This window comes from Colletotrichum jinshuiense, chromosome 1, assembly GCF_051148585.1.
Source record: "Colletotrichum jinshuiense chromosome 1, complete sequence".
Classification (NCBI taxonomy): Eukaryota; Fungi; Ascomycota; class Sordariomycetes; order Glomerellales; family Glomerellaceae; genus Colletotrichum; species Colletotrichum jinshuiense.
In genome coordinates, this window is record NC_139302.1 from 2552692 (window position 1) to 2573106 (window position 20415).

The window sequence follows — 20415 nt, forward strand, 5'->3', positions numbered from 1 at the left end:
TCTTTTTGTCTTGTTGCTATTCCGTGCACGTTCTGTACCTCCAGACTTGTTCAATTGCCTTGCCCCGGACCATGACCGCCGTTCACTCGTAACTTAACCACCGCCATGCCCGCCTCCGACATCTCTCCCCCAGTTTCGACTGTTGCAACATCCTCCTCTCCATCCTCGTGCGACTCGTCCTTCCATTCTGAATACGCAACGCAGAACTCTACGGGACAGTCCGCCACGAATTCAGCAGAAACCTCCGACTTCGCTCTCTCGAGTTCCTCGAAACCAGACGTGTCCAACCCCGAATCCGAAAAACATCCCAAGGGCAAGAGGAAAAGGACTGCGTGAGTTGGGTTTTAGGGCATTGCAGAGTAGCATTTCTTGTGGAATCATACTAATTTGATTCTCAATTGTTTCTGCAGTGCCAAAGACAAGTCTATTCTCGAGGCCGCCTACATCGCGAATCCGAAGCCAGACAAGGCGGCGCGTTTGGACATTGTGAAGCGCGTTTCACTCAACGAGAAGGAGGTTCAAGTAATGCCTCGATCCTGGCCTTGCCATGACACGTTTCTTTGCTGACCTCCGACGCGCAGATTTGGTTTCAAAACCGCCGTCAAAATGACCGGCGCAAGTCGCGTCCGCTCTCCGCGCAGGAGATTGCTGCTCTCCGCTATGGCGGAATGCAAATCCTCTCATCTGATCCGGTGACTTATAGCTCCTCCGTACCCGAAGAGAAAGCATCGCCGGTGGCAGAGACCGTAGCCAGCAACGATCCTGTACCAGCGGAGACTCCAGTCAAGCACATGTCCACAGGGGCCGAGGTGGATACACGATCCCAGAACACTAGCCCATCCAATCCAACTGGCACTGCTTCGGACAAGATGCTCGAAACTCCATCATCTCAACTTACGGAATTCCCTCATCAATCGCAGTCTTCATCCTCCTTCTCCTTCTCGAGCTCGATTGGATTTCGGTCAAGTCGGTGGAACCCTACAAGTTCCTTCTCAACGCCGTCGACCATCAACCGCAGCGTTGATGAAACCCCCAAGTATGGCTTACCCAGTCCGTTGTCCGCCGCACCCAAGCTCACATGTCGTCTAGATCCGACCAATGCCCTCCATCTTCCTGTTCATCAGTTGCATCTGCAGCTCTTATCCTACCCCCTCCTCAATCACAGCAGTCAAATATGCGTCTGTCACTCTCGCTTGAGGGCAAAGCTGAACTCGTCTCTAATGAAGCCTCGCCTCCTCGGCTTCAGCCTACCAGACTGTTTCCCGACCTGTCAGGTCTTCCACAACCCAAGACTCGGCCGTTCCAGCGTAGTCACAGTGCACTACCGAGTGTAACTTTACCTCCTATAACGGCCTTGACTGACTCCCTACCACCAACACTGGGACGAGGCCGATCTCGCGATGCTCTCGCGTGGGAATTATGTTGTGATGCCGACACTCGCGATGAACTCACTACACAAGCTGAAAACGAGTCAAACGGCTCTGCGGTCGCCGCGATCAGTCTACTTCGCTCAACGAGCGGTATTCTTCAAAACAACAGTTCTAAGCGGAATTGCCCAGCAAGCAGACCGACTGCCCGTTCACAACAGGCTAAGAAGCCTAGGCTGAGTCGGACATCCTCTAGTATGGCCAGGATGCAAACACCGCTTGGGGACGGCGAGAAGTCCCTGGTTTCGTCAACCGACAAGGGAAACACTGGGGAGAAAGTCAAGGTCAACATGATGGTATCACCATCGGGTGATTCTGACAAGGAGAATTGGAGCCCTGGTGACGGGGTAATCCTACGCCGGATATCACCATTTCATGATGTTCGGAGACCACTCCCGAATAGCGCTGCCAACAAATCCAATGCAAGACGGACGGGGCGAGTTCTACAGGACCACACTGGGCCGGTCATCTTCAGCGGCAACCGTGCCAGGACAATGCCCGCCATGGGACGTCGAGATTCTGGAAAAGATATGACGATTTTCGAAGACGGTCAGAGTTCGCCTGCGCGCAAAGATACGCATGAGGTGGAAAAGTTTATGCGTGGCGAAGTCAGCCCAAGCAAGAAGGGAGACATGGATTGTATCGCAGGTCTGTTGTCTCTTAGTCAAGGAAACTGGAGATAGAGGCTCAAGTTGTGGGTGATTCCACACCAGCCGGAGTATTAGCCCGAGGCCCTTGGCCGCCTCCCTTGCCTGGCGTTTATGATGTCAACATCTGGCTGTCTTCGTAGCCGAAGCGATGGGTGCATGTTTGGCATCGAGTCAGAGTAGCCTCCAGGCGAGCGAGCAGTAGGGAGGTGGGGCACGAGTGACGGCAAACAATGTTTTCAATGGCCCGGCCTTTCCAGAGACGGATGAGCCAGGCAAGCCATCGACTCGCCAATTCCTCACTGCTTTGCTCCCATCTAGAAGCAAAGGCCTAACCTGTGATATCATTCAAGCGCCTGGATTGCACTTACAGTCGGCGCGGTGTTTCGGGTACTGGTGTTTGTCTTGTTCATGTGTTCTCGTTGTTGAGGTTGGATCTAACAGGGTAGACATGTTGGATTTGTTGCTGTAGATAAGGCTCTGCAGATTAGTTGAGTGTGCGTATGTTTGGTGTATGTCGAACAAACTTAATGATGCCACGGCGAACAAGCCAAAGAGACCGGGTGTGGGAGCGGCCTATGAGCAAATTACAAAATATCATTGCCCTTTCACTGTGCTGTACTCAAGACATTTGCATCTGCGAGAACGCGGGTTCCCCGGTTAGAAAATCAAGGGGTCAAGGCACGTCATGTATGTGGATGCTGACGCATTGTAAGGCATAGTTGGAAAAGTAGGGGCAATTATCGTTGTTTGAATTTTGGCCACGCCTGCTGGTCAGATCAGCCGCCAACCGCACCGTGGTTGCCGGTGGGGATCCGGAGTCTATATGGTGCTAGGATTCCCCCTTTATCTCCTCTCCTTCCGCGTTAAATAGAAAATGGCTCGCCGCGATGGCCACCTCCTGAATATGAACCTTGCCAGTATCAATGCTAATGCCTCGGAAACAAACCCAAATGTTTCCGCTTCTAATGCGAGCGTGCGCGCAGGCGTGTCAGGCCAGGCCAGGGCCTGGTTGCCCTCGCCACAATATGCCACGCTTCTTTCCATGCTCAGATCGCTCAGTCTATCAACACAAAAATGGGAAGTAACAAGACGCGTCTAGCCCACCTAGCTATGGTGGGGATGAGAGTATGGATCCATAACCCCTCTCGTGTCTTGGCCGTTAAAAAATTATGTGGGAATCATCCTACTCCTTTCCTGTTTCCTGCTTCGAAATCACATGCCCAGCAGGCTCATCTGCCTTCTCAGGGGGCTCGCACTGATACTTCCGTCCTCGCTGGCATAGCATGCCGAGTCCGTGTCAATGTCCCACTCCGGGTCGTCTTCTTTGCCGTCCTCGGACGGGCAAACACTACCGCCGACCGAGGGGTCGAAGCCCTTTTGAGTTGCGGCGCGCGTATTCCAGCGAAGGGTGCGGGATACGCTGTCGAACCACTCTGTCTGGGTGCGCACGACGGTTGGGAAGGGATATTGCGAGGCCGTGATGGTGACATAGTCGCCCTGCTTCAGCTCCACCCGGCCCTTGCCGTCAAAGGCGCAGTAGGCCGTTGCACGGGAATTCCGCGGTACCGATACGCGAAGTAGCATTGTATCGGACAAAACCATGGGGCGGAAAGAGAGGGTGTGTGGGCAGATGGGTGTCAGCAGAATAGCCGGAATATCGGGGTGCACCAGGGACCCTCCAGCGGACAGCGAGTAAGCGGTCGAGCCTGTCGGAGTCGAGAAGATGCAACCATCAGCCTGCACCACGGTGAGGAGCTCGTCGTCGCCATAGAGCTCCAGATTCGACACGTAAGGAGAAGGGCCGCGGTCAATGACAAGCTCGTTCAAAACCTCGAACTGCTCGCCCTCCTCTGCTTCCTGGCCCAGGGTACCATCCCGGTACACGGTGCAAGTGAAGCGCATGCGCAGGTTTACCCGCATGCCCTCCTCTCCCATGATGCGATCAAGGTGTTGCTTATACTTCTCAAACTCGAAGCTGGTCAGGAAGCCGAGGCTGCCGAGGCTGAAAGAAAGTACGGGAGGCACAATGCGCTGGAACAGCCACGATGTGAAGAGCACGGTGCCGTCACCGCCGAGTGTAAGTACCAGATCGAACTTCTCGGGTTGGCTCCAGCACAGATCGGGCGTCCAGTACTGAAGCATATCTTGAAAGGCAGGGTTCTCAGCAACGATGCCGTTGGCATCAAAGCGACGAGAGTTGCGAAGCTTGGCATCGACGTAGACGTTGACGCCGACATCGGAGCCATATCTTGGGGTTTGAAGCAGCCAGGTGGCGAGTTCTCGGGTCAAGTAGACGAGTTGGTTGTCCCGGGCCTTAGTGACAATCATGACATTGCGGACGGCTCGCTTGATAGGACGGCGCTGAAGTTGCTTGGAGACCTCGCGAACGCCGGTAGCTGTCTGCACAAGCCTGGAATGCGACATACAGTCGTCGTTCTTGATTTCCTCAAGGACCTTGTCGATGTTGACGGCATCGTCGAAGCGGTTGTGATAGAAGCAGGGGGACTGCAGAGAAGGCAAGGCGGTAGTGGGAGTCATGTTCCGGTTGGCAAGTTCGTTGAGCGCGTCGGCCAACTTCTGAGAGGAGGAAGTGGCGGGTCGGTTGTCAGCGCCACCCTGTGCGGACAACATGCCGGTCAAAGAGAGGGCTTCAGGTTTATTTCTGCGAACAACGGAAGCCAAGGCTTTCATAATAGTCTGACGGGGGACTTCGTGTGAAGGGGCGTTACGGCGGTGACCTTTGGGGGGGTGGGCGTGATGGGCGCTGTTGGTGGATCGGGACAAAGGGGGTGGCAACAACTCGGGAAAGGCTGCAGTAGATGTTATTGAAGTTGAAGGCAAAGTTGCAGCGGCGGCTGGTCCGCCTTGGGCGAGCGAAGCGCACGAAAAGGACGCGTCTGCTACCGATTCGGCATTGCGAGGTAGTGAATGGGTGGGAACAGCAGGCGTCGAGATAGACGTGGACGTGGACGAGGAAGAGAGCGGGCGGTCATGCGCGGCGTTGGAGCTTCTGGGACGGTCGGAAAGCGAGGTTTTAACTCCCTCGGAGGAGTGCAATGGCGGCGGAAGCGGATTGCTGAGGGCGGGGTGCAGGGCGGTGGGCGAGGAAACGAAGCCCGACATGGTTAAGAATAGTGGCTCTCCGCGACGGGGGTTAAGGGAAGGAAGCGAGCCAAGGCCGGGTGAGATTGCGACTCTGCTTGTGGGTGGCAGAGAGCGGAGCGAGGGGAAGACGCAGGCTAACCAGGCTAACCAAGTATTGTCGCAATAATAATAGATGGCTTAGCCTGAGGTGAGCAGGGACCTGTCTCCGCTAAGGCCGAGGGGCCTAGTGTCAACGACCGGGCGTTGCGGACCACCGACGGGTGTTTATGTGGAAAGTCGAAGGTGGGAATTGTGATGTGATTGACGGTTGATGAACTCACACTCAGTGCCAGTGTCTCGGGGTTTGCAGCAACGGAACCCAAGATAACCCGTGTGGAACACAGGGCGAGAGGACGGTTCCAGTACCTTTCTTTTTGGTACCTACCACACACACGCACTGAGATGAGGCGAGGGTGAAAGGTTAGCTCAAGCCGGTGCTCTTCACTGGTCTCTGGCTGGTTTGAACGTGGTACCGAGCGTAGGTGTGTGACTTGATGTGTGTGACCCAGTGTTGCTGGGTAGTGTCGCAGCAGCGTCGGTCAAAACGGAGATAGTCGGTCCTTGCGTACCACGGATTCAGTAGATGTGGTGGGATGCGAAATGCAATGGGACGAATGACGCTAGTTTTTGAGTTGGATTGCCGCTTCGGAACGGATAACAACAAAAATCGGACGGCGGAGGTACCGAGGAGTGTTCTGATTGAGCTGTAGGGTTGTAGCCGGGTGTGCACTTTGAATGACTTGTTCAGTGCTGGTGGAAGACTGCCGTTCCGCCCGAGACCGCAAGATAAGGTGCGGGGCTCCAGACGAGATAACAAGCCGCTGTCTTTCTTCAAGGCCCGAGAACCTGGAAAGAATGACTGAAACCCCTACAAATGTTGACAGCGAGGTTGGCTCTGAGAGGGGCCCCACGAGAATCGATGCAGGTGCGGGTGGTGCAGACACTGCAGATGCAGGTGCCGGACGACGGTGTACCACGAGGGTGCTGGCCGTTCTAGCTTCAGACAAGCAACACACCACCTGGTGTGATATTGAGTGCTAGTCCAGCAGGAGAACCCCTGGAGTGCGATGTCGATTGGATTCGTTTGTCAACGGTGGCACCAATTAGGCAGGATGCCTTGTGTGATTGTTGTCGGCGCCGTCTAGACGCAGCTAGCTGCAGTAAAGTAGGTTCGCACGTGGTCCTAGAAGGATGAGCAAGCTTCGATGAAGTCGCTGAATCTATATGTATGGGACGGACACTGGGTGAGTGGATGGGTGCTGTGTCGACAGCCAAACCAAAACCAAAAATAACGAAAACAGGGGGGGCGTCTCTGCTTTGCTCTTGTTGCAACGTGGGGGGGGGCTAATCTTGTTGCTCTGCGCCGTTACTTTCTGACGTCTCCAAATGAGATTCCCTAGTGACTGAAGGATTCCGAGCTTGATTGGTTCGTGGGCTTCGGTAAAGAACGATGATGGAGTATTGGTATCGACGCCGGGTCTATGTCTGAAGTGTCTGATGGCAAGGTTGACGGACGATGGTTGTAGTATGTACGAGTCCGGTTTTATTACCAATATCGAGAGCTCTGCTGCTGACGAATACGCTCAAATCGTTGCTAATCCTCTGGTAGGATCCAGCAAAGACCCAAGTTTGAGAAGTGCACTAGGCAAACAAGAAGTGGCTATGGTGCAGAATGACGGCGACCAGGAGGAGGCCAACCAAGAAAAGAGGATCTTGGGAAAGGAAAAGAAGCAGACGAAGAAAGGCCGGCAATGCAATACGCAAAAAGTAGGCAGATATCTATATGATGCGAAGGCAAGGCAATGCAATGCAAGAAAATAAAGGAAGAAGGAGCCCCAAAAGATGCAAAGGCCGAGGTAATTGCTAGAACTACCGGAGCTCTGCTTCGAGAAAGAGGCGTAGGGGGGAGGGGGGAGGGGGGAAGAAACAGAATTCGAACAAGAGAGTGACCAGACTGACTGACAGAAGTAGAGAGAGCAGCGATTCAAGATTTGTTCCAGCAGGGCGGGAGCTTTAATATTCTATTCTAGTCAAACTTCCGACGTCCACTTCTTCAGTCTGATGTCGATCGAATCGACAATGAGAATGGATGCGACATAGGGCGCTCCCGCCGCAAACGCCCAAGCTCAGGTATCCTATCCTTAATCCTCATCCCTATCCATGAAGCATCCCTATCGTGATGCATATTCTCACACTTCTTTCTCTCACACACATTTCGTATCCCTATTCCCCGGTCCTCAACCATATCCACATTTGTGCTGTCGGTCGACGCCCCTGGCCCATCCATATCCTTAACCGTGTCACCAAACCTGCCTCGAACAGCACAAAATCCGCAGTATGCGCCTTGACATGACCCACCATACTCTCTTAGGTAAGGCCCCTCAAAGACGATATGTGGTCTGTGGTATTGGTACGTACTACGAGCAGTGGAAGGATGAGTGAGGTAAGGTCGGTAATGGAATTGCAAGGTGCGGAGGATGGCAAAATGGGGATACGTACTTTCTGTCCCTGACTATCCCGGTCCTTCTTCTTTTTCGTCTTCTTCTGCAACTCTGCAAGGTAAGGAAGGCTAGGTTCAGTATGCGGTAAGGGAAAGGGGACAGGGGGCGGCATGACATTTGGAACCCCCGTGGTGGACCAGGGACGGCCCCAGCCAATGCAAGCCCGCTGTTAATGACACAAGATCCCTATCAGTTATCGCAGGAAATCCAGAAGAGGCAAAGGGAGACACAAAGTGTATCGTGTACCCGCTCGGGTCGTCACACGGGTCAGGCAGGGATCGGTACCGAGTACGCTGCAGACTGAGTGTGTACCACAAAGATGCCTCTCTGCTGTTGCCGCCTCGGTGGCCATTTTCGTCCCATTTCTTTGGTCCACTGTCATCGGCTCTGTTAGGAACTTCTTGACTCTGTATCTCTCTCTGGACCTCATGGGCTCCGCATCAACACCAGCTTGTAGTAGTAGCAATAACAGTAGCAGTAACGATAGCAGTAGCAATGGCAGTAGCAGTAGCAATGGCAGTAGCAGTTGCCGGGCCGGCCCACCGGGTCACCGAGACTGGGCAGTCAAAACAGGACGCTGAGTCGCTTCGGATCCATGCATGACCTCCTCCCAAAGCCAGAAGCCCTTGAGATTGGAAATTCTCCCATCTTTGTCGAGAAATCACATCGAAAAGGGACAGCTGGGAGATGTTTCGAACAAGCAACGGTTGCAGTAGGCGCTGGCTTGGCCTTCTGATTCCAGATAACAGCGAATCGTGTCCAGAGACTGCTGAGGCCGAAGTTGCAAGTGAAGCACTGGAATACATAGTGCGACAGCCACGATACATGCATGCTAGGGGATTGAGAAAGGAAAGTCTTGTCAATGTGGCAGTAAAATAACAGGTTGAGTTGAAGCCCCCGTCTGTCCATCGGCCATGCAGCAGCGCTTGATTGGTGTATCGATGCTCATTCGCCTCGTTTACCACCTTTGTTTGATGAAAGCAACACGCGTAGACATGTGCTCCCGCCTGCTTTGCCGTGCTTGATGGGTGCAGTCTCAGTCTGGGACGCTGCTGATTCGGCCGGGGGGGTAGTTGGAGGCGAGACACGGGGAATCTGGGTGTTGCCCGTCGTCTCACGTCATGACTTAATACCCCATATACCATGCCACGGTACATACAGCATAGTGAGCGCCAAACGACGACAGAGTGCATGGTGAAGGCACCATTGACCAAAGGCGAAGGGATGTACTGGTGTAAGCCGCTGCGTAAGGGCACTCCTTCGCCGCCAGGTCTAGCCTTCAGCTTGGGACACAGACCGGTCCTTGGCCTGTGGTTTGTTCCTGAGCGATGCAAGGTCTGGGTAGATCCTCCCCCCCATTGTAGCTGCATTATGCCGCTGTGTTTCGAGAACTCGAGCCTTGACTATTTGCTACTGCCCGGCCTACATATTCCTCAGCTTCCGAGACACAAAGAATGGGCCGCCGACAACGGGGAGAAAAAGACCGGAGAACAGAGTTTGGGAAGCACTCGTGATATCCGTAATCGCCAAGCTACGGTGACTGTTAATTGATGCTGTCGTCCGAGATGGCGTAACCCTGGGTGGGTCGATTGCCCTTGAGAGAGAGGCGGCTTGTCAGTCAAGATCATGGCAGCCGAAGAGCCAGGGTGAATAGAGGAGCCAGTAAAAAAATCAGACACGAGAAGGAAGGAAGCGACGACAAGACTCGAGCCCGTGTAAGAGGAAGCGGTAGCCAAGCCTGTCTTCGGAAGGAACCCTGTCATAGAAGCTTAGCCAATGTGTTATATGGAGAGCGGTGTGAGGAGAGAATGGGGGATTTTGCGGCAACGGAGAAGACAAGACAGCGAAAAGTGCGAGAAGGCAAGCACTGCTTGTGTCTTGTTGTCTGAGTTGTGGTTGTGGTTGTCGTCGTCAGCGTCGCAGAGAAAAGGAAGGAGGAGTCGGGGTTGGTTTGGGCTTGTTGCGGATCAAACGCGCCGCCCACTTTTGCCCAGCTTGACGTGGCAGTCACGTCCAAGATACTATAGACCAGGTGCCTAGGCTTGCTCGAGTCGCATCAATCCCAATTCGCTACACCTGCTCCTGATGCCGATTCCCAGGTGCTTCAGGTGTATGGCATCCCAATGCCAGGAGGCAGTTCCCTCGCTGATATGGCAAGGTATCTCTATCTACATTTACCTTCCATAGCTGCTTCGTTTGCTGTCCCGGGCCCTTGGAGAGGTCTGCAGCGCCACCCTTCGCCTAAACTTTCAGGCGGAGACGCGGTAACAGGCCCAGGTCCACTGGCCTGGAACATGGGATACTTTTACTCGCTTAAGGAATTGTTGGGGCGCAAGCAATAGAAGACAACGATGAACAGAGTTGGGAAAGATGGTGTCATGAAGAGATGAGATGTCACTCCGTCGTGTTTTTCGTCTCTCTGACCCGTATAGATTAATTCGATTATGCTTAAAAGCAATTCCCCCGGAGCTATCCAGGAGCAATCAACGTACTGTTGTGTCGTCTTGGATCCATCGAGCCTTCTTGGCCTCGCCCGGGCTCGGCCAAGTCAACAGACTGCATTGGCTGCCTTCATGGGATAAAAACATTTACATCACGTTTACGGGTCCAAATGACCCAAGGAGGGATCTTCAAGGAATATAGGGGGACGTATGCGTGCATGGTATCCAGCTGTGCCAGTTGAGATGGTTGATAATATTGTAGATGTGGCTGCCCTCCAAGTGGCAGAGTACGTACAACAACACAGTTCGGGATTAGATGGCCACGGAACCGTTTCCAGTTTATACGCCCGACGGGAGAGCACCGAGGTGGTGGGAGGTGCCCTGGTTAGAAACAACCCGGCAACTCCTGACTTCAGGCCCTGTCAACGTCGCAGAACCCCTCCTGCCCTGCACGCTTGGTTTTCCCTGGGATCGAGCCTGAAACCCCCCTCGAGCTGCATTTCAGCGACTCCAAACCATCAAAACAACGCCGTCTCCAGCGGGTGGCCCACTTCTCCTGGACTGATCCTGATTTTGGCCGCTGTCCCTTCATCTGCCGCCACGAGAAAAAGGGAACTTTTTGTGGTTCTTGCGCCGTGTCAAGTTGCAGCTTCTCGGTCATGACATCTGATAGTATACTACGCAATCCATTGGTGAGCCAGCCCCCGCTCCGGTGCCCCTGTTGGTGTTGTTGCTACTCTTCGTCGAGCCTCATCAGTAACTACCTTGCCACCTGTCGGTCGTCTCAGTCTGTCACGTTCCCCAGGCTGCCGTTTTATCCGCTGGCATCAACGCAATACCGGGGCCCATGCTCCGCCAAGTTGAGAAGCCGACGGGCTCGAGGTTATCGGTATCATTGTCTTCTCCGGCACTGTGATCATCGATATCGTCAAACCACAGTGATAGAGAAATCCCTGGCCCAACCGCGCCTGGCTAGTCGCTCAGCCTGTTCCGGGTCCCTGCCTCTGTCGGTGGTGTGGACAGGTTTTACGCAGCCCTCGATTCCATCACCGTCCGAATGAACTGCCTCATATCTGTCGAGTATCGGCCGTCATCGACCATGGCCGATTCCAAGTCCATTTGCCGTTGCTGACCGCACACTTTCTGACCTGTGCTTATCACATTGTCCCACTCGACCATGGAAAAGACTCCCTCGCTCTCTGCCAGTAGTAGATCATCCTGTGATGTGAAACCTAGAACATGCAGTGATGTCGCCTGGTCAACTTCCGAAGGAGAGGGGTCGGCAACGATCTTGTCGCCCTTTTCAAGGACGGCCAATGTTGTGCACGTAGCGATAGCCTTCAAGGGCACGGCAGCCGACAATAATCCCAAGATGGCGCTGTGGAGCAAAGCCGGCATAAGGGGCAAGCTCTTCGAGAAAGTAGCTCGTCAGCATTTATTGCTAAGTCATGCAGCCCAGCGTAACGCACGGCTTAGTCTAGGGTGAATTTTCTTTTTGAGAAATAATGGGAAAATGAGTTGGAAAAAAATGGCTTACCGACTGAGCCTGGACGACTTTACTGTTTGCATAATCGTTCTGGGGCGTCTCTGTTACCTGAAGTGTGACCTGAATGAGGCAGCGAGGAAAATTCTTGACGGGAATGAGCTGGCGAAGGGCACACTGCAGAAGGTTCTCGAGCTGTCGTTCCCCCGTTCCTATATATCCGTCATGAGAATGAGCATATCTATCCACAAGCAACCGGACACAGGGTAGTCTAACCTCCAACCCCTGCAGCAGGTCGTACGACAACATCGATGACCGACTCAAAGGGGTTTTCATCTCGTCTCTGTACCTCCATCGGCCCATTGACGGACGCAACCACGCAATAACCACCCTTTGAAAATGTCGCCGAGCCATCTGCTCGGGGTAGATGCGAGATCCGGGCCTGGGGGTTTGTGTCTTGGACCATGGCGGACTAATGCGGAGCTGCGGGTTGACGATGGAGGGGTCAGTAACTCGAATGGTCTGGGAGTGTAGAGTTATGAATGATTGGACGAAGATGAGATTCTCTGTTGGAGGAAAAGGAAAAGTTGAGTATTGTCCAGCTTGGTATAAACTTCGATCTTCAGCAACCTCGAAAGGAAAAAAATGAGATGAGGTTGGTAAATGTACGGTACGTACCTGTTTACTAAGGCACCTCACCAATGGCAATCAATGGAATGGTGAGAGTGGGCAAGTGCGCTGCACGGCACAGGTCTGGGCTTGGGAGGGTGGGGTTGAGCCAGAATCAGAGGGGTCGAGTTGACCCGTAGCATGCGGCTAGGTCCCTGAACAGCTGCTGGTCCCGGGTGGTAGATGACGCGGGGGACCAAACCAACCTCGTTCGATTGGAGCTTCTCGAGCTTCTTTTTCACATCATATCCCACCGCCATCGTCCCATTCTGATCTTCAAACCCCTGGGCATTGTCTCGGATACAATATGGCCTCAGTTAACACGAAATCCCATATTGGCGGACCGGCTATGTCGTCTCTGAGCAACACAATTCCTAAACTAGAACCTCGCCGCCGTCGACCTGGTCCCTCTAACCCGACGCCTCGCCCCGAAACACCCGCGCTGCCTTCGCCGCCCAACCTTTGCGACCACACATACAAGATTCCCTCAAGAAGGATACTATCCCAAAAGGATCACGATTTGTTCCTGTCGTCTCCCACGTACAATCTCGTTCTCGCCTTCGTCTTCGGCCTCTCTGAGTCGGTGGAAGACACCCCTCATTCCGCAGCCAAGGACAGTGATCTCACACCAGCTCTGCAGTCAATCCTCCGAATCCTCGACGAAGCCGACAGTCTTGTGAAAGAATCGCCACCGGACGATCAAGAAGGCTCGCGATTTGGAAACAAGGCGTTTCGTACGTTTTTGGATCTGGTCAAAGAAAAGGCGGCAGCATGGCAGAGTCGTCTGGGCGTTGACGATGCAGCTAAGGATGAGGTGGCGGTATACCTGGAAAACTCGTTTGGAAACAGAGCGCGGATAGACTACGGCTCCGGTCACGAGCTCAACTTCGTCATGTGGCTTCTCTGCCTCTACCAGCTCCGAGTCATTACCAAAGATGACTTCCGGCCGCTCGTGCTCAAGGCCTTCGAGCGGTACCTGGAAGTCATGCGGAACATCCAGTTGACATACTATCTGGAACCCGCCGGTTCACACGGTGTCTGGGGCTTGGATGATTACCAGTTCCTCCCATTTCTGTTCGGTGCCTCGCAACTTTTGCATCACCCTTATATCACGCCGCTGGCGATCCACCAGCAACTCATGTTGGAAGAATTCGGTCACGATTTCATGTACCTGGGTCAAGTCAACTTTGTCAATGGTACCAAGACGGTTAAAGGCCTGCGGTGGCACAGCCCTATGCTAGACGATATCTCCGCCGCCAAGTCATGGACCAAGGTGGAGGGCGGAATGCGCCGGATGTTCGCCGCCGAGGTGCTCGGGAAGTTGCCCGTCATGCAGCACTTTTTGTTCGGCTCTCTGGTGGCCGCAGTGGACGGCATGAGTACAGAACAGGACTTGGGGCCGGGTGATGAAGAACAGGAAGAGGAAGGAGAAGAGCTTGGGTCTCAGAATAATGCCAAGCACAAGCATCAACATGTTGGCTGGGGTGATTGCTGTGGTATCAAGGTTCCAAGCAGTATTGCAGCTGCTCAAGAAATGAAGAAGAGAGGGGCTCGCGATAATCTTCGCAGAATACCTTTCGATTAAACAGATAATTCGAATTTCACGACTCGGGTATGAATGACGAGCTTTATTTGATTAGACTATTATGTCTCAGTATGAATCACACCTTACAATACCAACGAGACCATGTAAAACAACCACTGCGTTCCTTTCGTACATATTACCTACCCCTTGATTATCGCCTCCAACATTAACTCTGCGACACAACTCTATGTTCATTCTTCACATGCAGTATATGACGATCGCCGTAGCCCGAAATTGCTTCGTTACGAAAGCCCAAGCTCTCGACGACGGGCCATCCCCGGAAGGTGCGTCCACCTCTCGTCAGAAGGTGAACCGCAGGCGAGATCGAACCACAAGTCAGGGTGATCATTATCGATCGAGTCCAGTGCGTATGCGACGTTGCTGCCATAGAGATCACATCGTGGGACATTAAGACCGCTCTCAGGGTAAAAGCGGTAGGCTTTGCAGCCATCTGTGGCGTTCATGACGCTCTAGGGTATAATCAGCGACCTACCCACTATTCAGATATGGGTATGACTTACTGCGCAGAATTGGTAGCATCCTTCCAAGGTCACGGGAACACTGGGGGCGTTCTCGACGAAGCGCGCTATGAAGTAATTGCCGACCGGCAAGCCGTGGACGCCGCAGTGGTTGTTTCCTGGCTTTGGCTTGCCTGTTGGCGCGTCGTCCTGGCAGACAGTCTTTGTTGGGACTAAGGTCGATGCAGGGACCGAGCTGAGCGGTGCGCTGGTAACGGGGACCATGGAGGTGTCGATGACGCAGCTTTCAGTCGGGACGGAAGGATTGCTGGCGGACGTGGCCGTCTGGATATTTACCGCGCTGATTGGTGTGCTCGTGAAGAATGGGGTCACCGTGTAGACTTGGGTTGTCCAGGATGATGAGAGGGTGGTTTGGGTCAAAGACGAAGCCACATAGGTTGAGTTTGCAGCGACGGAGCTGGACGGCAAAACACTATACTCAGAGGAGTAAGATGAAGACATAGCCGTGGAAGTTTCGAACGCGATAGTCGTTGAAACATCTTCGCTTGGCTCGGCTGCAGTGGTCGACTCGGTCGTGACGTGAGTAGACGTTGAGTTGATCAGGGATGACGAGATGACAGAGACGGTTTGGCTAGGGGTCTCGTTCGCTGTCTGAGTAGATAGGGTATGTGTAGCAGTCGAGTTTATGTGAGGGGAACTAAAAGACACAATTGTGTGGCTGGATGTATGGTCCATCTGTGCTGTCGAGGTGTACGTATTAGTGACGCCCGTACCGATCCTAGTTTCTTCGTCGCAAGTTGTCTCCTGCACAGTACTTGTCGGCGTATTGGTGGACAACGATGCAGTGGAGTTCATATATGTGCTAGTGGCAATGGCGGTTGAGTTGAGCCTAGAGGTAGAACTTGTGACATCATCGCAAGGCTCAGTGGTCCGCGGAAACGTGACGGAGGTGGTGTTCTGCCAGGCGGGCACGGATGTGGTTGTGTCGTATCCATCTGATGAGCTTCCGGTTACCAGGAACGAGCTGGGATGGGTACGGGATCGGTTTGATGTAATGTTGGAGTGAGGTAAGTGAGTGCTCGTGGTACCATCCGAGCAGGGCAACTCTGAACCCGCCGTAGAAGCTACAGTCGTAGACACACGTGAGGAATTGACAGGCAGCGTATAGCCAGTCGAGAGATGCACCGAAGCCGAGGAATTACTCCAAGCAATTCTCGAAGTCGTAGAGTTGAAAAAAATTTGAGAAGACGAAGGTGGGAATACCGTGCCGGTGCCACTAGAAGACGTGAAGTTCCCACCATACGATGTGGTCGCTGTGATGTAAAATGTGACATCGACCGTCGTCGTCGACGTGATGACGCTCAGCGGACAATCTGACGGGCGCGAAAATGTGCTAGATGTGGTGTTGTAGGGCAGCCTGTAGGTGCTGCTCGCTGTTCCAGCCGTACCCGTATTCGTCGGCGTTGTCGTGTTGGTGCCGTTGAAGTGGAATCTGGACCGGACCGGACCGGGTCCGGAATGGACCCACTCTCTCGCGTGCGGGTCCGGTCGGACGCCCCGGCCTTGGATGATGTGAGCAACAACCTGGATGTTCGTTAGCAAGCTTGCTCAATTACTCTTGGCAGGCCTTGATGTAGAATGTAGCTGCTGTTGGTCTTACCTGTTCATCTGAAGCTTTCGGAGCTGCTTCCACCTTTCCAGACAGGAGTATAACAGCACCCAGGAGCAAAGCGTACTGCATTGTAGATCAAGTTGGCTTACAAACAATTAAACAGGTAAGTGGCTAAGGAATTATATCTATGAGAGGTGTGCACTTCTCAAATAAAATACTTGCTGAATGCGCGAATGTATGAATGCGCTGAGAGGTCTGAAGGGCCAAATACTTCAAGCCGTCAACCGCGACCGTCTTTATACAAAGTTACCTAATGGCTCGGATCTTCAGGGGGGAGCCCAATCTCCATTGCAACGCGTCAATGGCCCCTTCTTCTCTTGGAGATGGGGATGCCCGGAGAATAGAGGGAACACTATGGGTGTTGGCTATTGGGAGTTGGCTGCTACAGGCTGGAAAGGAAAAAAGATAGTATTGTGCAAGGGGCACGAAACCGTCGCCCTTGAAGTGACTGAAATTAAGACATTCTCACATTGAGCGAAGAAAGCGGGGTCGCAACGGCTTACCGGCAGGTGAACTAAGAAGGGAGGCCAGACTTGTGAATGTAATGTATTTCATTGAATGATAGACCGCCTACGCCAATCCTCAAAAGGTAGACAGGGTCGAGCTCCATAGGGAGAAAGGACCCAGTCATTGTAATGTACAGTACCCAGATATGATGACAATGTTTTCGTAATTCCCTCGAGAGGTGAAATGCAGTGTAGGGTATCAGAAGGAGTTCACTGAACGCCGCCATGCCCCTAGCCTATCAGATGCCAAATGCAATGCAAAGAAAACAGACGCTCTGCACGAATGAGTGTCTGGAAATGTACGTCGTCTCTCGTGCCGAACGGAGTTAGTCCGTCCCGGGCTTCTCTCAGCTGGACTTTCGTCCGTACCCACCTAGTTGCCGTCTTGAGCTACGGCACAACTTCCGACATCCTTTCTCTCAGTCCTCCCAAATCGTCTCCAAGTCAAGATCTTGCCGTCGTTCGGCACCGCAAACGCTCCATCGCTTCCGCTTGTCTCTCGAGCCGAACCCCAGCGTTCTGCCTCGCGAGGGCGCGTCTAGACTGCTCCTACCCTTGCTCTCGCTAGCGTCGCCGCCTTCTGCTGCCTCCGCAGCCGCCTTGAGCTGAGCAATTCTCTCCGCTTCCATGGCTGCTTCCTCTGCATCGGGGGAGTCGGGGATAGTTTCGAGACTAGAAATGCTGGGGCTTCGTGATCTCGTGGACGTTGGTGTTGACGGCACCGATGAAGACGGAAATGAAGCAGAAACGCCGTAACCGTGCGAGAAAGCATCATAACCCCGAAAGGATGGCGAGGACGCTATAGACGTAGGCGTAGTGGGCATGGGGAGCGAGCCGGTGCTAGAATGGCCGGGATGCCTCAAGGGTGAGGAGGGGCGGCGATGTCGGGGCAGTATCATTGAGGGCGTTGTTCCTATCAAACTCGGGGAAATATTGCGCTCGGTAATCTTGCGGTCCGGCTCCAATACGGAACTACGGATCGGCGAAGTAGGGAAGGCCTCGTCCATGGGCTTCCGCGGGGCTCGGTGGCGGCTGGGCGACCCCGAAGGACTTGCAGGACGAAGTTGGGGAGAGAAGAGAATATGGCCAGAGCCATTGACGCCAGGCATAGACTGGGTGCGAGACATGGGAGGGGCTAAGCTCGCAGCGGACCTTGATCGCGTGTGGTGGCCGGAGAGAGGCGAAGTTGTACGAGGGCGGTAAGGTAGAGGGGTAAAGGACCAAGTCGGAGCGGTCGGAGACGTGGGACTGGGATCGGTCTGGCGGCGCAAGGTCGGAGGCTTTCTCAGAGGTTCGAACTCGGAAACGGCGGAAGGGAGCAGGGTCGGGTTCTGTATGCGCAGCGAAGGAAGAGGTGAGGACCGGAATTCCTCCATTCTCTCAGTCTCGGGAACGGGTTCCATGGTGAATGTCGGAGGGCCCGAAATGTCAGGCGGACGTGGGCGACATTAGCAGCGAGAAATTGGAAGAAGGCGCGGCAGGTTCAAGTCTGGCTGGCAGGTCGGGCAGGCGGTCGGGGTGGAAAGGGAAGAGGATATGTGAAGCCGAGTCGAGGGACGGTTGAGGCTTTCGTCAAAGGTTGTCGTCGAAGGTTGTCGTCGAAGGATGTCCTTTTTCTTTTCGGGGGGGCGAGGAGGTAGAAGAGAGTCGGCGGCCAAGAGGAGGAGCAGTGGGACAAGGCAAACAAACGGATAGGCGAGGCAACGGAAGACGGTAGATGATGGGCGGCGATATGGAGGATAAAGGGCGGCGGTATCAAACCAAGTCACACATTCCGTGCTGTAAATGAGAGAGGCCCGGCCGGCTGACGAAGGGGGCTTGAAGAAGAAGGGAAAGGGCGAGACGGGGGTGGGTATAATTGGCGGAGGAAGACGCTGAGAGGAGGACTAGGAGACGGAGGAAGGTGAGGTGGGCGTTTGTATATACCAAAGCAGTGCACAGTCGGGTAGTAGGCAGGTACCTTGGTTCAGGGCAGGTGTGGGATACTAAGGCAAGGTACCTGTTTTCCTACCGCATAATTAAGTAGTGGATAGGTAGGCACCGTACCCTGAAGAAAGTGAAAGGAGAGGGGGTAAGGAAGGGGGTGTCGTAGTTGGCGTTGACTGTTGAGGGACTTGCAATTGGGGGCAGCGAAAAAGGGTAGCCCGGGGCGCTACCGGATTGGCATGGGTCGCAAGCAAAACCCATGGATGGTCGCCGGGACTTTTTGCCAGCTTGTGCCCTTGTGTATGCGGAGCGTCTCCTCGCAATTAATCTATCCGACGTCGTTTGCTTTCCTGGGGATATTCTACCAATGTTATTATGAGGCAAAGACAATTTCCTGGCCGTCAGAGGTGATGTAGATGAAGGAAATTGGACTCGATCCGAGGGATGCAACAAGCGAGCGCATCGGTGCATCGTGTACTGTATGGACACCACGACACAGTACGCTAGATAAGGGTTGCTTGGTCGGTGGATCCCAGGGACCCCTAAGGGATGCCCGAGGACCCTCCTGTGTCCACTAGAGCCAAGGTCAGACCTCTCTCACAAGACGCGGCGGGAGTGTGCTGGGCGAAGCACGCAGCACGAGCATTGACTACGGCGAACCAGTCTGCTTGCCCAGAGGAACGAGTCCTGCAGGGGCTGGGGCGTCGCGCATTGGGTTGTCAGATGTTTGTGTCCGTTGTTGGCTGCCGTCCGTTGCACATGCATGCACGCACGCACGCACACCCACCTGGCGGCAGCAGTCTGTCTTGTCTTGTCTTGTCTCCATGTCTCTCTCGTGAGGTCAGATAAGGAGAAGAAGAGTCTCAGCTGCTGCCAGAGAGAGCATGACCACCAGCCCAACGTCACTCCACCAAGCGGGTGCGGGGAAAGGCGCGCCCTGCAGTGCAGGCTCCATGTACTGTACCTACCTTATTATCCGTACACTTTAGTGCACGACAAGGTACCCTGCGCTACGGATACGTACATGCCTGCAATTACCTCGGGCCCTTCTTCTCTCGCTCCCCTCGCCTCGCCTCCTGAACTCGCCTACTTCGTAATGAGGGAGGGCACTTGAGAAAGCTCCGTATTACATACATACTCGCCTGGAGAAGTTGCCTCAGTCTTAGGGGACTTGACCAGATTGGCCTAAACCCCTTGAGACAATCATCCGTAGACTGCACTAGCCGCACATGGCGGGGAACTCGGACTGTTTTGGCCTGATTTAGGCGCATTGCATTAGGTACATATTCCCAAGGAAACGTACTGACGGATTTGTATCTGGGGTAAGGTGCATGCAAATAAATGTTCCTTGATATTCTTTCTATCCGTAGTCTCCCTATCAATAAGCCGTCCATCACTGCACCACCCACCCTCCATACCTAGCTAGTGTACATAAAGGTCGCCAAAACCCAACCAACCCAAAGTACTGTACACGCACCAACTCCGTACTTCGTACAATGGCTGGCCGCATAGCCCCTTGCGCTTTTCCCATTTTACTTTGCACTGACTCTTGGTTCTCTCGCTTCTGCCCATCATTCGGAACTTTGCCAGTCAGCCATCCTCGAAATGACCACCCAATAACCGCCCTGACTCGTCGTCAATTGCCTTTTTAGCGCACCTGTCACTGGGGAACATGTGCCCGATCTCTCCATTTCCCACAAGGATCCCCCCCCTTTTGGTCTACACCACTTCAGTTCCTTGCCCTCACTCACTTAGGTACACACACTATGGCGCCGACATGATTAGTCCATGCACTACGTAGCGAGGTAAGGTACCGTACCGGGCTTCCGTCTTCCGTGCCATGTTAGTCACGCCCGCGACCTTCGCTACATGCACTCCGCGCAGGCTATGCCATCCCCATGCACCACCTCAGCTAATTCGCCGTCTTTTCCT

At 53.8% G+C, this 20415-nt stretch overlaps 6 protein-coding genes across 6 annotated transcripts; 2 read left to right on the forward strand and 4 right to left on the reverse strand.

Annotated features, from left to right (window-relative positions):
• Positions 1-105: 105 nt before the first annotated feature.
• Positions 106-2110, forward strand: EsH8_I_000666 (homeobox domain-containing protein; the record flags this gene model as incomplete). Its single annotated transcript, XM_083268079.1, has 4 exons — positions 106-332; positions 411-522; positions 582-1036; positions 1090-2110. The coding sequence occupies 4 exons, from the start codon at positions 106-108 to the stop codon at positions 2108-2110; spliced, it is 1815 nt and encodes a 604-aa protein (XP_083118517.1).
• Positions 2111-3289: 1179 nt separating this feature from the next.
• On the reverse strand, positions 3290-4708 carry EsH8_I_000667 (ATP-NAD kinase-like domain-containing protein; the record flags this gene model as incomplete). Its single annotated transcript, XM_083268080.1, has 1 exon — positions 3290-4708. The coding sequence occupies one exon, from the start codon at positions 4706-4708 to the stop codon at positions 3290-3292; it is 1419 nt and encodes a 472-aa protein (XP_083118518.1).
• Positions 4709-11189: 6481 nt separating this feature from the next.
• EsH8_I_000668 (exosome non-catalytic core subunit RRP46) lies at positions 11190-12112 on the reverse strand (the record flags this gene model as incomplete). The annotated part of the gene is made up of 3 exons (XM_083268081.1): positions 11190-11573; positions 11701-11858; positions 11923-12112. 3 exons carry the CDS (start codon positions 12110-12112, stop codon positions 11190-11192), a joined length of 732 nt encoding a protein of 243 aa, XP_083118519.1.
• Positions 12113-12622: 510 nt separating this feature from the next.
• EsH8_I_000669 (peptidylprolyl isomerase RRD2) lies at positions 12623-13900 on the forward strand (the record flags this gene model as incomplete). Its single annotated transcript, XM_083268082.1, has 1 exon — positions 12623-13900. One exon carries the CDS (start codon positions 12623-12625, stop codon positions 13898-13900), a length of 1278 nt encoding a protein of 425 aa, XP_083118520.1.
• Positions 13901-14142: 242 nt separating this feature from the next.
• Positions 14143-16120, reverse strand: EsH8_I_000670 (uncharacterized protein; the record flags this gene model as incomplete). The annotated part of the gene is made up of 4 exons (XM_083268083.1): positions 14143-14370; positions 14422-15076; positions 15683-15963; positions 16040-16120. 4 exons carry the CDS (start codon positions 16118-16120, stop codon positions 14143-14145), a joined length of 1245 nt encoding a protein of 414 aa, XP_083118521.1.
• An 856-nt stretch (positions 16121-16976) lies between these two features.
• EsH8_I_000671 (uncharacterized protein) lies at positions 16977-17933 on the reverse strand (the record flags this gene model as incomplete). The annotated part of the gene is made up of 1 exon (XM_083268084.1): positions 16977-17933. The coding sequence occupies one exon, from the start codon at positions 17931-17933 to the stop codon at positions 16977-16979; it is 957 nt and encodes a 318-aa protein (XP_083118522.1).
• Between the last annotated feature and the right edge of the window lie 2482 nt (positions 17934-20415).